The sequence below is a fragment of the Mytilus californianus genome, unplaced genomic scaffold (genome assembly GCF_021869535.1).
Source record: "Mytilus californianus isolate M0D057914Y unplaced genomic scaffold, xbMytCali1.0.p SCAF_15, whole genome shotgun sequence".
NCBI classification, from domain to species: domain Eukaryota; kingdom Metazoa; phylum Mollusca; class Bivalvia; order Mytilida; family Mytilidae; genus Mytilus; species Mytilus californianus.
Window position 1 is genome coordinate 4,512,650 of NW_026262637.1, and position 14,861 is coordinate 4,527,510.

Here is a 14,861-nt window from a genome sequence, read left to right on the forward strand (position 1 = left end):
TAAAAGAATTGCCGTATTTGTCCTATTAGAATAGAAATAATTTATGGGGGCTTGAATTTATACTGATTTTACCACGGGTTTGCCCTTTATGCCGATATTTTACCCCTCGCTATCGCTCGTGGTAAAATATTTAGCATAAAGGGCCAACCCGTGGTAAAATCAGTATAAATTCAAGCCCTTTATGCCGATATTCTATATAGTCTTTGGAAAAATAGATAGCAACAACCATACCCCAAAATAATACATCTGGTAGCAAAATATATTTTTGGGTTAGCTGTTGCTCATATTTAAATATTGATGACAAGATATCAAAATGAGGCTATTTTGGCAGCTTATGTAGTTTGCACTACATCCCAAAAGTTTGAAGCCATAATTTAAATTTCTAAGACAAACATTCACAACTATGAAATGTCGATGTCAGACGGAACAAATGTCTTATCAAATCTGAAAAACGTTATTTGGTCGATTTATGATTGTTTTTCCTTTTCAAATATTGATCAATGTGAATCGAATCCATGTCCAAATAGAGGTACTTGTAATGATGAAATCAATATTTGTGTTAATATTGTCATGGATATACTGCGGGGAAATTGTTCCATAAGTATGTAAGTTATTTAGCATAGATTTTTTAACGATGTTCTCCATAAAGATAAAAGGTAGATAGAGGATTTATTGTTCTTAATAATACTGTTTTTATTTTGATCGAATTTACCAATTTTTGAATGTCACAAATTGACTGTATTATATAAAAACATCATTTTAGATATTGATAAATGTCAACTTGATCCATGTCAGAATGGAGGAAAATGTAACGATACGATGCACGGATACTCTTGTGAATGTGTCCCAGGATATACGGGGGAAAATTGTTCCACAAGTAAATTATTGATTTAGTGTCGATGCACGAATTGAAACCTATTTCGTTTGTACCTTGAAAAGTAATCCACTTAAAGACAAATACATCGCGATATTTTTAATTTTTCTAATATAAGATTCAGCTGTCTAAACGTTGTACATTCAGGACTTTGATATTCAATGATTTAGTTGTACTTGCATGTCCAAAATAGTTAAACGTTTTCGTAGATACGTATACATAGACATCTAACAAAAAATAAGAAAAATAAAAAAAAAAAAAAAACACAACAATTAATGCGCCGTACATTTTGCTGTGTTGGGTTCTTGTATTCGAAGTGTCATTGAGTAATGAATTGAAACAAGATGCTATTTTTAAAATCATCTAATATCGGCAAAAATAATGAGAAATGTTGAAGTTGAATCAGGTTAACTCTGAAAGGTGTTTTCAAATGATATCAAAACAGTGTTAACAATGTGCAATGAATAGATAACTGCAGAAAATAAAATTCCACCGCAAGGGGGGTAAGTTCATGAAGGTTAGATTTGGCTTTATCTTTTTAATGTTTTATCTGCGGTCCAAATTGTACATATTTCACAACACATAGTTGTTATAATACTTTCATACAATAAATTTTATTGTAGCACTTTACATTACAAATAACGAAGTTATGTTCCTAAATTTTAACATCAGTTTGGTCCGATTTTTCAACAATTTATTACAGTGTTTCGCATAATTTACTTGGCTGCACACGTAATCCGGAATTGTTTTAGTCTTGTGATTCAATATAAACCTTGGCACCTTTTAGTTGAAATACATTTTGGATCGGAAATTGCGGCCAAAATTTTTCTTACATCGTTTAGGTAGAAACAGCACTTATTCACCGTATTTTGACAATAACCAAATTCTGCTGACATTGGTTCCTATAATGTACACTTATGAAGCCATTTCTTATAGACAGAAAGGACCAGATTGTGGCCTTTGGATATTTTATGATCAAATTGAAATTAAAGGCCATATTTTGCCAAATGTGAATCTTGTAATTTCAACCCTTATCCAAAATTACCATTTTTTCCCAGTGGCAATCCAAATTTTTCCTTTTAACACAACAGTTCCACCTTACAGACCCCACTCATCATATCAATTGTCGATAGGTTCATGTCCTGTATTTAAATGAAGTAATTGCCACTGCCCGTTAAACAATCAACAATGAACCAATCTTTAAATCAAATTCAATCCACTCAAAAAAATATTGTTAAACATCAGTGTATTTATTTTAGATATTAACGAATGTCAATCGGATCCATGTCAGAATGGAGGAAAATGTGCCCATGCAATTAATGGATACTCTTGTCAATGTGTACCAGGATATACAGGGAAAAATTGTTCCACAAGTAAGTTATTGATTTACTGTCGATGCACAAATGGGCAAATTATTTCATAAGTATTTGTCTCTTTCGTACATTCAAAGTAATCCATTGAATGATAAATATATCGGGATATTTGTAGTTTTCTCTAATGTAAGATTAAGCTGTTAACTGTTGTAAATTTAAGACTTTGAGATTCAATGATTTATTTGTACTTGGATTTCCAGAATAGTAAAATCTATTCGTACATACGTACATAAAACAAAAAAGAAATTAATGCGCCGTACATTTGCCTGCGTTGTGTTCTTGAATTCGAAATGATTTTGAGCAATGAACTGAAACACATTTTTTTTTAGAATTAAATTGGCTTCAATAAATAATTGGCTCCAACATTTAAGTTTTATTTCTAAGTACTAAATCGTACAAATTTCACAAGAAATATATGTTATATTATTCTTAATAATATTAATTTAATTTTATCACTTTACATTACAAATATCGAAGTTATTACCCCTACATTGTGTATAATGTATGTGTAACGTCAGTTTTGGCCCAATCTGTTTACAATTTATTACAGTTTTTCGCATAATTTACTTTGGTCGGAAACGTACTGCGGAATTGTATGTATCTTAGGATTCAACAAAATTTTGGCATATGAATAAACCTTGAACGAATCTATCCCATCGAACTTGAAATGAATAATACAACAGATAGAGTAAAGTCTGCCTGATATCTTGACTAAACCCTAGAAATTGATAACGAGGGTCGGTTGAGAACAATACTTTACGACAAAAGAGATGATTTCAGCTTCCCAATTGTGAACATTTCATTTCTATGTAGCAAAATTGCAGCAGCACCTGCGTATAGAGTATATATCTCCTAGTTGTAACGATATTCCATAGCTTGCATTTCCTATGATGATTTCCTTGACATAGGGTTGCTGCTTGAAAGGAGTCTATTGAAGCAAGAGTTCTAAGTGGTAAAGTTGAAATCATTCCTTCGAAAATTTGACACACCGAGTTTGTTGACCGTTATGGAATATCTGTTTCACAGATGACGACAGATATGTTCCAATTATTGGAACCACAATCCCGTCCTCTTTTCTTCAAAGGCGACATACTGAAATAGACTTATAACTGGATTTGTGCCACATTTGGAGCAGTATCTGCTCACCTTCCGGAGCACCTGAGATCACTGTTAGTTTTGTTTTAAAGGGGTTCGTGTTGCTCTTGTTTTTTTTTTAAGTGTTGTTCTTTGCTTCGTACTTTTTAAATTTTTTTCAATGTCTGTGTTGTTTTTACCAGTCTTGTCTATCCTTTGTCATGAAAAACGTTTCAATTTCAAAATTTTACACTTGGAGAAGTTGCGGGGTTAGAAAATTTACATGACCGATGGTTTACGAATTTGGTGATGTCTTAGGGTTAGATAAGAGTCGATTACCAATCCTCTATTAGGTGCTGACTACTCACGTGATATCTCTTATCAACATAAGTTACAGGAGTAACACGGCGGTAGTCATTTGTGGAGCAGGATCTGATAACCCTTCCGGATAACCTAAGATCACGGCAGTTTCTGGTGTGAATCAGTCTTTAGTATTTTATACTGTGTTTGTGTTCTGTTGTTTGTCTTTTCGTCGTTTATCGTTTTTATACCATGGTATTGTCAGTTTGTTTTCGACTTATACGTTTGCATATATATTGGTATCTATCGCCTCTCTTGGCACTTTTTGGTCAAAATACATTTTGGATCATAGGTTGCGGCCAAGATGTTCCTAGACCGTGTGGTAGAAACATCACTTAATCACCATATTTCGACAATATTTCCAAAATCTGCTGATATTGGTTTTAAAATAACCATTCTTTCCTAGTTGCAATCCAAATTTTGCCTTTCAACACAACCGTGTCACCTTACAGACCCCACTTATATCAATTGTTGATAGGTTCATGTCTTCTATTTGAATGAAGTAATTGCCACTGGTCGTTAAACAATCAACAATCAACCAAACTTTAAACCAAATTCAATCCACTAAAAAAAATAATGTAGAACATCAGTGTATTAATTTTAGATATTAACGAATGTCAATCGGATCCATGTCAGAATGGAGGAAAATGTACCGATGCAATTAATGGATACTCTTGTCAATGTGTACCAGGATATGCAGGGAAAAATTGTTCCACAAGTAAGTTATTGATTTAGTGTCGATGCACGAATGGGCAAATTATTTCATAAGTATTTGTCTCTTTCGTACATTCAAAGTAATCCATTGAATGATAAATATATCGGGATATTTGTATTTTTCTCTAATGTAAGATTAAGCTGTTAACTGTTGTAAATTTAAGAATTTAAGATTCAATGATTTATTTGTACTTGGATTTCCAGAATAGTAAAATCTATTCGTATATACGTTCATAAAACAAAAAAGAAATTAATGCGCCGTACATTTGCCTGCATTGTGTTTTAATACGAAGTGATTATGAGCAATGAATTGAAACACGTTTTTTATATTAACAAAAAATTGGCCCAAACATTTTAGTGTTATTACTAAGTCCTAAATCGTACAAATTTCACAAGAAATATGATATATTACTTTTAATAATATTTATTTAATTTTATCACTTTACATTACAAATTACGAAGTTATTACCCCTACATTGTGTATAATGTATGTTGTAACGTCAGTTTTGGCCCAATCTGTTAACAATTTATTACAGTTTTTAACATAATTTACTTTGGCCGGAAACATACTGCGGAATTGTATGTGTCTTAGGATTCAACAAAATCTTGGCATATAAATAAACCTTGAACGAATCTATCCCATCGAACTTGAAATAAATGATACAACAGATAGAGTTAATTTCGCCTGATATCTTGACTGAAATCTAGAAATTGATAACGAGGGTCGGTTGAGAACAATACTTTACGACAAAAGAGATGATTTAAGCTGCCCAATTGTGAATATTCCATTTCTATGAAGCAAAACTGCAGCAACACCTGCGTATGGAGTATATATCTCCTAGTTGTAACGATATTCCAGAGCTTGCATTTCCTATTATGATTTCCTTGACATGGGGTTGCTGCTTGAAAGGAGTCTATTGAAGCAAGAGTTCTAAGTGGTAAAGTTGAAATCATCCCTTCGACAATATTACGGAATACACCCCGAGTTTGTTGACCGTTATGGAATATCTGTTTCACAGATGACGACAGATATGTTCCAATTGTTGGAACCACAATCCCGTCCTCTTTTCTTCAAAGGCGACATACTGAAATAGACTTATAACTGGATTTGTGCCACATTTGGAATAGTATCTGCTTACCCTTCCGGAGCACCTGAGAGCACTGTTAGTTTTGTTTTAAAGGGGTTCGTGTTGCTCTTGTTTTAGTTTTAAGTGTTGTTCTTTGCTTCGTACTTTTTAAATTTTTTTCAATGTCTGTGTTGTTTTTACCAGTCTTGTCTATCCTTTGTCATGAAAAACGTTTCAATTTCAAAATTTTATTCTTGGAGAAGTTGCGGGGTTAGAAAATTTACATGACCGATGGTTTACGAATTTGGTGATGTCTTAGGGTTAGATAAGAGTCGATTACCAATCCTCTATTAGGTGCTGACTACTCACGTGATATCTCTTATCAACATAAGTTATAGGAGTAACACAGCGGTAGTCATATGTGGAACAGGATCTGATAACCCTTCCGGATAACCTAAGATCACGGCAGTTTCTGGTGTGAATCAGTCTTTAGTATTTTATACTGTGTTTGTGTTCTGTTGTTTGTCTTTTCGTCGTTTATCGTTTTTTTACCATGGTATTGTCAGTTTGTTTTCGACTTATACGTTTGCATATATATTGGTATCTATCGCCTCTCTTGGCACTTTTTGGTCAAAATACATTTTGGATCATAGGTTGCGGCCAAGATGTTCCTAGACCGTGTGGTAGAAACATCACTTAATCACCGTATTTCGACAATATTTCCAAAATCTGCTGATATTAGCTTTAAAATTACCATTCTTTTCCAGTTGCAATCCAAATTTTGCCTTTCAACACAACCGTGCAACCTTACAGACCCCACTTATATTAATTGTTGATAGGTTCATGTCTTGTATTTAAATGAAGTAATTGCCACTGGTCGTTAAACACAAACTTTAAATCAAATTTAATCCATTAAAAAAAATATTGTTGAACATCAGTGTATTTTTTTTTAGATATTAACGAATGTCAATCGGATCCATGTCAGAATGGAGGAAAATGTACCGATGCAATTAATGGATACTCTTGTCAATGTGTACCAGGATATACAGGGAAAAATTGTTCCACAAGTAAGTTATTGATTTACTGTCGATGCACAAATGGGCAAATTATTTCATAAGTATTTGTCTCTTTCGTACATTCAAAGTAATCCATTGAATGATAAATATATCGGGATATTTGTAGTTTTCTCTAATGTAAGATTAAGCTGTTAACTGTTGTAAATTTAAGAATTTGAGATTCAATGATTTATTTGTACTTGGATTTCCAGAATAGTAAAATCTATTCGTACATACGTACATAAAACAAAAAAGAAATTAATGCGCCGTACATTTGCCTGCATTTTGTTCTTGAATTCGAAGTGATTTTGAGCAATTAATTGAAACAAGTTTTTTATATAGATTAAATTGGCTTAAATAAATAATTAGCTTCAACATTTTAGTGTTATTTCTAAGTACTAAATCGTACAAATTTCACAAGAAATATATGTTATATTACTTTTAATATTATATTAATTTAATTTGATCACACTACAAAGAACGAAGTTATTATCCCTACATTATGTATAATGTATGTTGTAACGTCAGTTTTGGCCCAATCTGTGAACAATTTATTACAGTTTTTAACATAATTTACCTTGGCCGGAAACATACTGCGGAATTGTATGTGTCTTGGAATTCAACAAAATCTTGGCATATAAATAAACCTTGAACGAATATGTCCCATCGAACTTGAAATAAATGATACAACAGATAGAGTTAAGTCTGCCTGATATCTTCACTTTGGTGTCTTTCGCCGCCCTTGTCACCTCTTGGTTGAAATACATTTTGGATCATAGGTTGCGGCCAAGATGTTCCTTAACCGTTTAGATAGAAATAAAAATGAGAATGGAAATGGGAAATGTGTCAAAGAGACAACAACCAGACAAAAGAACAGAAAACAGCACAAGGCCACCAATGGGTCATCAACACAGTGAGAAAATCCCGCACCCGGTGGCGGGCTTCAGCTGGCCCCGAAACAAAATTGTGTATTAGTTCAGTGAAAATGGACGTCACACTAAACTCCGAAACATATAAATGAACTAAAATTAAAAAATGCATGCAAGACTAACAAAGGCCAGAGGTACCTGACTTGGGACAGGCGCAAAAATACGGCGGGGTTAAACATGTTTTGTATGATCTCAACATCACTTAATCACCGTATTTCGACAATATTTGCAAAATCTGCTGCATTGGTTTCTTAAATATACCCTTATGAAGCCATTTGTTATACCTAGGAAGAACTATATGGTGGCATTTTTATATTTTATGATAAAGTTGAAATTCAAGGCCATATTTTGCCAAATGTGAACATTGTACGTTCTACACGTATCCTAACATTGCCATTCATTCCCAGTGGCAATCCAAATTTCGCCTTTCACCACTGCTGTGCCACCTTGTGGAACCTACTTAAATATCAATTGTAAATAGTTTCTGTCCTGAATTTAAATGAAGTAGTTGCCACTGGCAGTTAAGCACGCACCAATCAACCAATCTTTGAATTAAGTGAAATGCACTCAAAGAATATTGTTAAACAGCAGTGTATTTTTAGATATTAACGAATGTCAACCTGATCCATGTCAAAATGAAGGAAAATGTACCGATGTAATAAATGGATACTCTTGTGAATGTGTAACGGGATATACAGGGAAAAATTGTTCCACAAGTACGTTATTGATTTAGTGTCGATGCGAAATGGGCAACTTAGTTCATAAATATTTATCTCTTTTGTACATTCAAAGTAACCCATTGAAAGACATATACATCGTATTATTTGTAGTTTTCTCCAATGCAAGATTAAGCTGTCTAACCGTTGTCAATTTAGGACTTTGAGATTCAATGATTCATTTGTACTTGGATTTCCAGAACAGTAAAACTTATTCGTATATACGTACATGAAAAAAAAGAAAAACAAAAAACATCAAAAAACCATCAATTTATGCGCTGTACATTTGTCTGTGTTGTGTTCGTGAATTGAAGTGATTTTGAGCAATGAAATGAAACACGATGTGTTTTTAAAATTATATAAACAAAAATAATGAAAAATGTAGAAGTTGAATCAGGTTAACTGTGGAAGGTGTTTTCAAATGATATCAAAACAGTGTTGAGGATGTACAATGTATAGTTGAATGCAGAAAAAAATGCTACCGTAAGGGCTAGGGTCACGTAGCCTTTAAATTGGCTCCAACATTCAAGTGTTATTTCTTAGGCCTAAATCGTACAAAATTCACAAGAAATAGTTGTTATATTACTTTATATACAATCAATTTCGTTCTAGCGCTTTACATTACACATTACGACGTTACGAATATGTGACCTGTTAATAACGCATAATTTGTGTAGTAACGTTAGTTTTGGTCCAAATTTTCAACAATTTTATGCACTGTTACGGATATTTTACTTTGGCCACAAGCACAATCTGAAATGGTTTTGTGTCTTGGGATTCAATATAAACCTTGACATTTATGTATAAACCTTGAACGCATCTATTCCATCGAACTTGAAATGAAGAATACAACAGATACAGTTAATTCTGACTTAAATCTAGAAATTGAGAATGAGGGTCGGTTAAGAACAAAACTTTACGACAAAAGGGATGGTGTTCAGCTTCCCATTTGTGAACCTTCCAGTTTTATGTAGCGACATTTCAGCAGCAACTGCATATGGAGTACATATCTCCCAGTTGATACGATATTCCAGAGCTTTCATTTCCTATCAGGATATCCTTAATAGAGAAATGTTCTTACAAGGAAGTTATTGAACCAAGCGTTCCAAGTTGTGAAAGTGGAATCATCCTTTCGAAAATTTTACGAACGCCATTACGGGTTGATTAACCGTTATAAAACATATGTTTCACAGATGACGAAAATATGTTCCAATTGTTCTAACAACAATCCTGTCCTCTTTTGCTCGAATGTGACTGACCGAATTAGACGTATCACTGAATTTGTACTTATGTGAGCAACACAACGGGTGACACATGTGTAACAGGATATGCTTATCCTTTCCGGAGCACATGTGATCACCCATTGTTTTTTTCGTATGGGGTTCGTGTTAGTCTTGCTTTAGTTTAAAGTGTCTGTGTTGTTTTTACCGGTAAGTCTTGTCTATCCTCTGATATGAAAAGAGTTTCAATTTCAAAATTTTACACTAGGTCTAGTTTCAGAATTAGGAAATTTTCATGACTGATGGTTTTCGAATTTGGTGATGTCTTAGGGCTAGTCAATTTCCAATCCACTATTGTGCTTATCACTTGATATATCTTATCAACATAATTTATATGTTGGTTTTCTATGTTGTGTCATCTGTACTATTATTTGTCTGTTTGTCTTTTTATTTATGGCCATGACATTGTCAGTTTGTTTTCGATCTATGAGTTTGACTGTCCCTTTGGTATCTTTCGTTCCTCTTTTATAGGAGTAATACGGCGGTTGTCACATGTTGAGCAGGATCTGCTAACCCTCCCGGAGCACTTGAGATTACCCCTGTTTTTGGTGTGGTTCGTTTTAATCAGTCTTTAGTTTAATTCATTGTTGTGTTTTGTTTACTATTGTTTGATATTTCGTCGTTCATCTTTTTGCCATGGCATTGTCGGTTTGTTTTCGACTTAAGAGTTTGATTATCTCTTTGGTGTCTTTCGCCTCTCTTTGCACCTCTCTGTTGAAATACATTTTGGATCATATGTTGCGGCCAAGATTTTCCTTAACTGTTTAGGTACAAACACTACTGAATCACCGTAGTTTGATAATATCTCCAAAATCTGCTGACAATGGGGCCTATAATGTACTCTCCTAAAGAGATTTTAATGCACTGTAAATTTGCTTGTGTTGTGTCTTTGTATTCGAAGTTATTTTGAGCAATGAACTGAAACACGATGTGTTTTTCTGAATTATATTGGCAAAAATAATGAAAAATGTAGAAAATTAAATCTGGTTAACACTGGAAAGGGTTTTTCAATTGATACCAAAACAGTGTGGACGATTTGCAATGAATAGATGAATGGAGAAAAAAAAATGCCACCACAAGGGCTAGCATGAATGAGTTGATTTGCCTCCAACATCTTAATGTTACTTTTCAGGTCTGAATCGTAAAATTTCACATTGTTATATTACTTTTTATACAAAAAAATTCATTTTAACAATTTACATTACAAATTACGAAGTTATGACCCCTTATATTATGTATAATTTGTGTTATAATAATCTGGAATTGTTTGGGTCTCGGGATTTAATATAAACCTAATAAGCACCTTTTGGTTGAAACACATTGTGGTCAAGATTTCCCAAAACCATTTAGGTAGAAACTTAATCTCCGTATTTTGACAAAATCTGCTGACATTGAATCCTATCAGGTACTCTTATAAAGAGAGTGTTTTGTATACCCAGCTAGAAACAAATTGATACCTCTCTATATTTTATGATAAAGTTGAAATTGAAGGCCATATTTTGCCAAATGCAAACTTGTACTTTCTACCCTATTCACAAATTTCCATAGTTTCCTAGTGGCATTCCAATTTTTGCCTTTCACCACTGCAGTGCAACCTTTCAGAACCTACGTATACTTATTATATTAATTATTGATAGTTTCTTTTCCTTGATTCAAATTAAAAATGTTCACTGGCCGTTAAGCAAGCCATAATTAACCAATCTTTAAATCCAATTCAATGCACTCATAAAATATTGTTAAACATCTGTGTATTGTTTTTAGATATTAACGAATGTCAATCTGATCCATGTCAGAACGGAGGAAAATGTACCGATTCAATTAATGTATACTCTTGTCAATGTGTACCAGGATATACAGGGAAAGATTGTTCCACAAGTAAGTTATTGATTTCGTGTCGATGCACAAATGGGCAAATTGTTTCATAAATATTTGTCTCTTTTGTATATTCAAAGTAATCCATTGAAAGATGAATACATCGTGATATTTGTAGTTTTCTATAATGTAAGATTAAGCTGTCTTATCGTTGTAAATTAGATTTCCAGAATAGTAAAACCTATTTGTACATAAAAAACAAAACAGAAAAAAATACACTTCATACGCCGTACATTTGCCTGTGTTGGGTTCTTGTATTCGAACTGATTTTGAGCAATGAATTGAAACACGTTTTCTTAAGAATTAAATTGGCAAACATAATGAAAAATGTAGAAGTTGAATTAGGTAAACCCTGAAAGGTGTTTTCAAATATTATCAAAACAGTGTCGAAGATGTGCAATGAATAGACGAATGCAGAAAATAAAATGCCACCGCAGGGGCTAGGGTCACGAAGGCTTTAAATTGGCTCCAACATTTAAGTGTTATTTCTCAGTCCTTAATCGTACAAATTTCACAAGAAATAATAATATTAATTTAATTTTATCACTTTACATTACAAATTACGGAGTTATTACCACTACATTAAGTAATTGCCATTGACCGTTAACACGGTGGGTAAGGTTGTCCTGCGATAGAACGTTCTGTGCTGGTGATTCGGTCCTGACTGGTGCTGGTGGGTCCTGATTCTGTGCTGGTGGGTTTGTTTACATTGTACCAGAACGGCAATAAAACAACCGTTCTGTTGCTGAATTTTTCTCTGACACTTTCTACGTACCATGCGAGGAATGTTACAACGATTTTTTATTGAAAAAGTCGTGCAAATTTGCCAAACGAAATTGTCCTGACGATGTGCTAGTGATTAGAAAAACGGTCCTGGTTCTGTGCACCCATGTCCTGGTTCTGTGCCTTTATATTTTAGTTAAAAGTGGCAAATATTCAAGATTATTGATGCAGAAAATGTGTATAATTGATAGAAAATATACCTACCATATATTTGGTGGATATTTCATATAGCTAAGTTGAGTCTGTTTTTTATTATTTGAATTTTGAGAGGGGGTGCAAGATCTTTCTGTTGAGGTGTTTTGGCATTTTTAAACTTTTGTTAACTGTTATTTTGAAGATATATGTGCTGTTAACTGTTATTGACTAATTAGCTGTTATCTGTTTTCTAAAAATTGACATTGTTGTGAACTGTTATGAAAAAAAATACCCCTGGTAACTGTTTTTTTATTTTTGAATGCACTGTTTTCTCATTTAAGATGATTTAAAATGCTGTTAGCGGTTATCAATATTTCAAATTTATTGTAATCTGATTTGAGCAAAATAAAAAAAATATTAACCTGTTAATTGAACCCCTCTTGCCCGCTTTTGAGATAAGAAAATATGCATACGATTTGCGGGATTACGATCCTATTGCATGACCATCAAAATACGGTGTAAAATATCTAATACCTATAGAATAAAAAATTATCTCGTATTTTTGCCAATGGACAAATTTCCATCAGAAACCAAATGAGCTAGGTGTTTAAAACAACTATACGTCACCGTACGACCTTCAACAATGACCCGAAAGATCAAAATGTAAAAGGTTTTTCATAAAAATGGAGAGCATAAATATAGAATAAAGGACTTTTTTTCTAATAAAATTGAGAATGAAAATAGGGAATGTGTCAGAGACAACAACCCGACCAAAGAGCAGAAAACAGCCGACGGACACCAATGGGTCTTCAACACAGCGAGAAAATCCCGCACCCGGAGGCGGGCTTCATCTGGTCCCTAAATAAAATGTGTACCACTTCATTGAAAATGGACGTCACACTAAACTCCATAGCATATAAATGAACTAAAATTTAAAAACATACAAGACTAACAAAGGCAAGAGGCTCCTGACTTGGGACAGGCGCATACATGCGGCGGGGTTAAACATGCTTTTTGAGATCCCAACCATATACCGCTAGCCAATGTAGAATAAACAAACACACAGCAATACGCACAGTAAAACTCAGTTTAAAAGAAGTCCGAGTCCGTATAGAATAGGTAACTAAAGAAACTAAGCAAAATGACAATGATACATAAATTAACAAGGGACTACAAACAGTTACTCCCATGCCAGCTCCAGACCTCAATTAAACTGATTGAAAGATTATGTCTTCATCATATGAAAATCAAGCACATTGTCAACCTAAGTTGATCACGGCAAACTATCAGGTGAGTCTGAACATTTCTTAGATGAGTTTAGATAATACATTCAGTGTAGTCTAAGCATCCTGGATATTGTTTCTCTGACAAATTTGTACGATACTGTAGATACTTTTCTTTTTATTCAACCAAATGAATCTCAGCCTTGTTTCTGCGCGTAAGAATCATGTGTCCTCAGCAGCTAAAATCAGATTTCTTTGTAACAATTTAGTGTTTACTATAAGGATGACAATAATATTGCGGGTTTTTATTTGGAATATGGAAGAGGGAGGTCACGGTGAAAGTTATAAAGCTTGGAATAGTTTTGAAATTCTAAAATTGTTGATAAAAAATAATTTGATGCAGATAATCAAGAATGATTTTATTACTGCAGTTGATAATTTTACCATAAAAACATTTTTCAAGAGGGGAAGGGGGGTTCCCGTAAGTTTTAATAGTTGTACATTAAAAGAAAAATGTATCTATTAGCTATTAAGCATCATTTGCTGTACCTCTAAGCCTCTGGTCAACATAAAATTATTGTCTGATCGGTTGTCAGGGGGAATTTTCGAAAGTTCAATGAAACATTAAAAAAATATTTAAATATTTCATGGAAGGGCAGACTAGAATTTGTCAGAAAATGAAGACTAGATAACCTAGATAACACACACAAAAATAAGATTTTTTAAAGTTATGCATTTTAAAGATCCAAAAGTAAAGTCTGTTGTCAAGGATTTTTTATAAAGAATTAAGTGGGAGTAAGTGAACGGTGTCCTAATTTTCTATTTTTAAATATATTTCCTGAATAAAAAATAAAATATGCATAAATTTTAATTGAAAATGAGTGTACGAAAAAAAATACCAGACTAAGAAATACACTTTTAGTTAAATATTTGTAATAGCACGAAGCTTTTAATTTTTGTGTTTCAAACACACCTTCTTTGTTGTAATGACTCGTTACAAAGGTATTTCACTTCATCCATTTATTTCATTTTTTGATAAGTGAATTATTAGTATTATTATATTAACATGTAGCCTTAATATAAAGAAAAAAATCGAATCTAAAGCCAGATATATCAAACATTTTATTTTTATTTTATACGTTTTCAGGAAAAAACAATCAACTCAAACACGCCTTGAACGTAAAATGTGTACTCGACTGTCTCTTTAGTATAAGATAATTGCCCATTTTAAGACCCCTCCCCCCCCCCCCCAAAAAAAAAACTGTTGCCGGGGTCAGAGATGCAAATTAATGCTTTTTAAGATCAATATTTTATCTTTTCGTGCATGTCTTTTTTTTCCCTGCTGAATTTATACTTATGCATCTTAAAAACCAAAAGTATTTGCAACTACCGAGATCGGCTGTTTT

General features: G+C 33.3%; 1 protein-coding gene across 1 annotated transcript in view; it reads left to right on the forward strand.

Annotated features, from left to right (window-relative positions):
• Positions 1–819: 819 nt before the first annotated feature.
• Positions 820–14,861, forward strand: part of LOC127725945 (receptor-type tyrosine-protein phosphatase beta-like) — a 172,126-nt gene continuing 158,084 nt past the window's right edge. The window contains exons 1-5 of the mRNA XM_052233249.1: positions 820–877; positions 2,134–2,247; positions 4,286–4,399; positions 6,416–6,529; positions 11,204–11,317. Coding sequence (XP_052089209.1) covers positions 820–877; positions 2,134–2,247; positions 4,286–4,399; positions 6,416–6,529; positions 11,204–11,317 — 514 coding nt within the window. The remainder of the gene's footprint in view (positions 878–2,133; positions 2,248–4,285; positions 4,400–6,415; positions 6,530–11,203; positions 11,318–14,861) is intronic.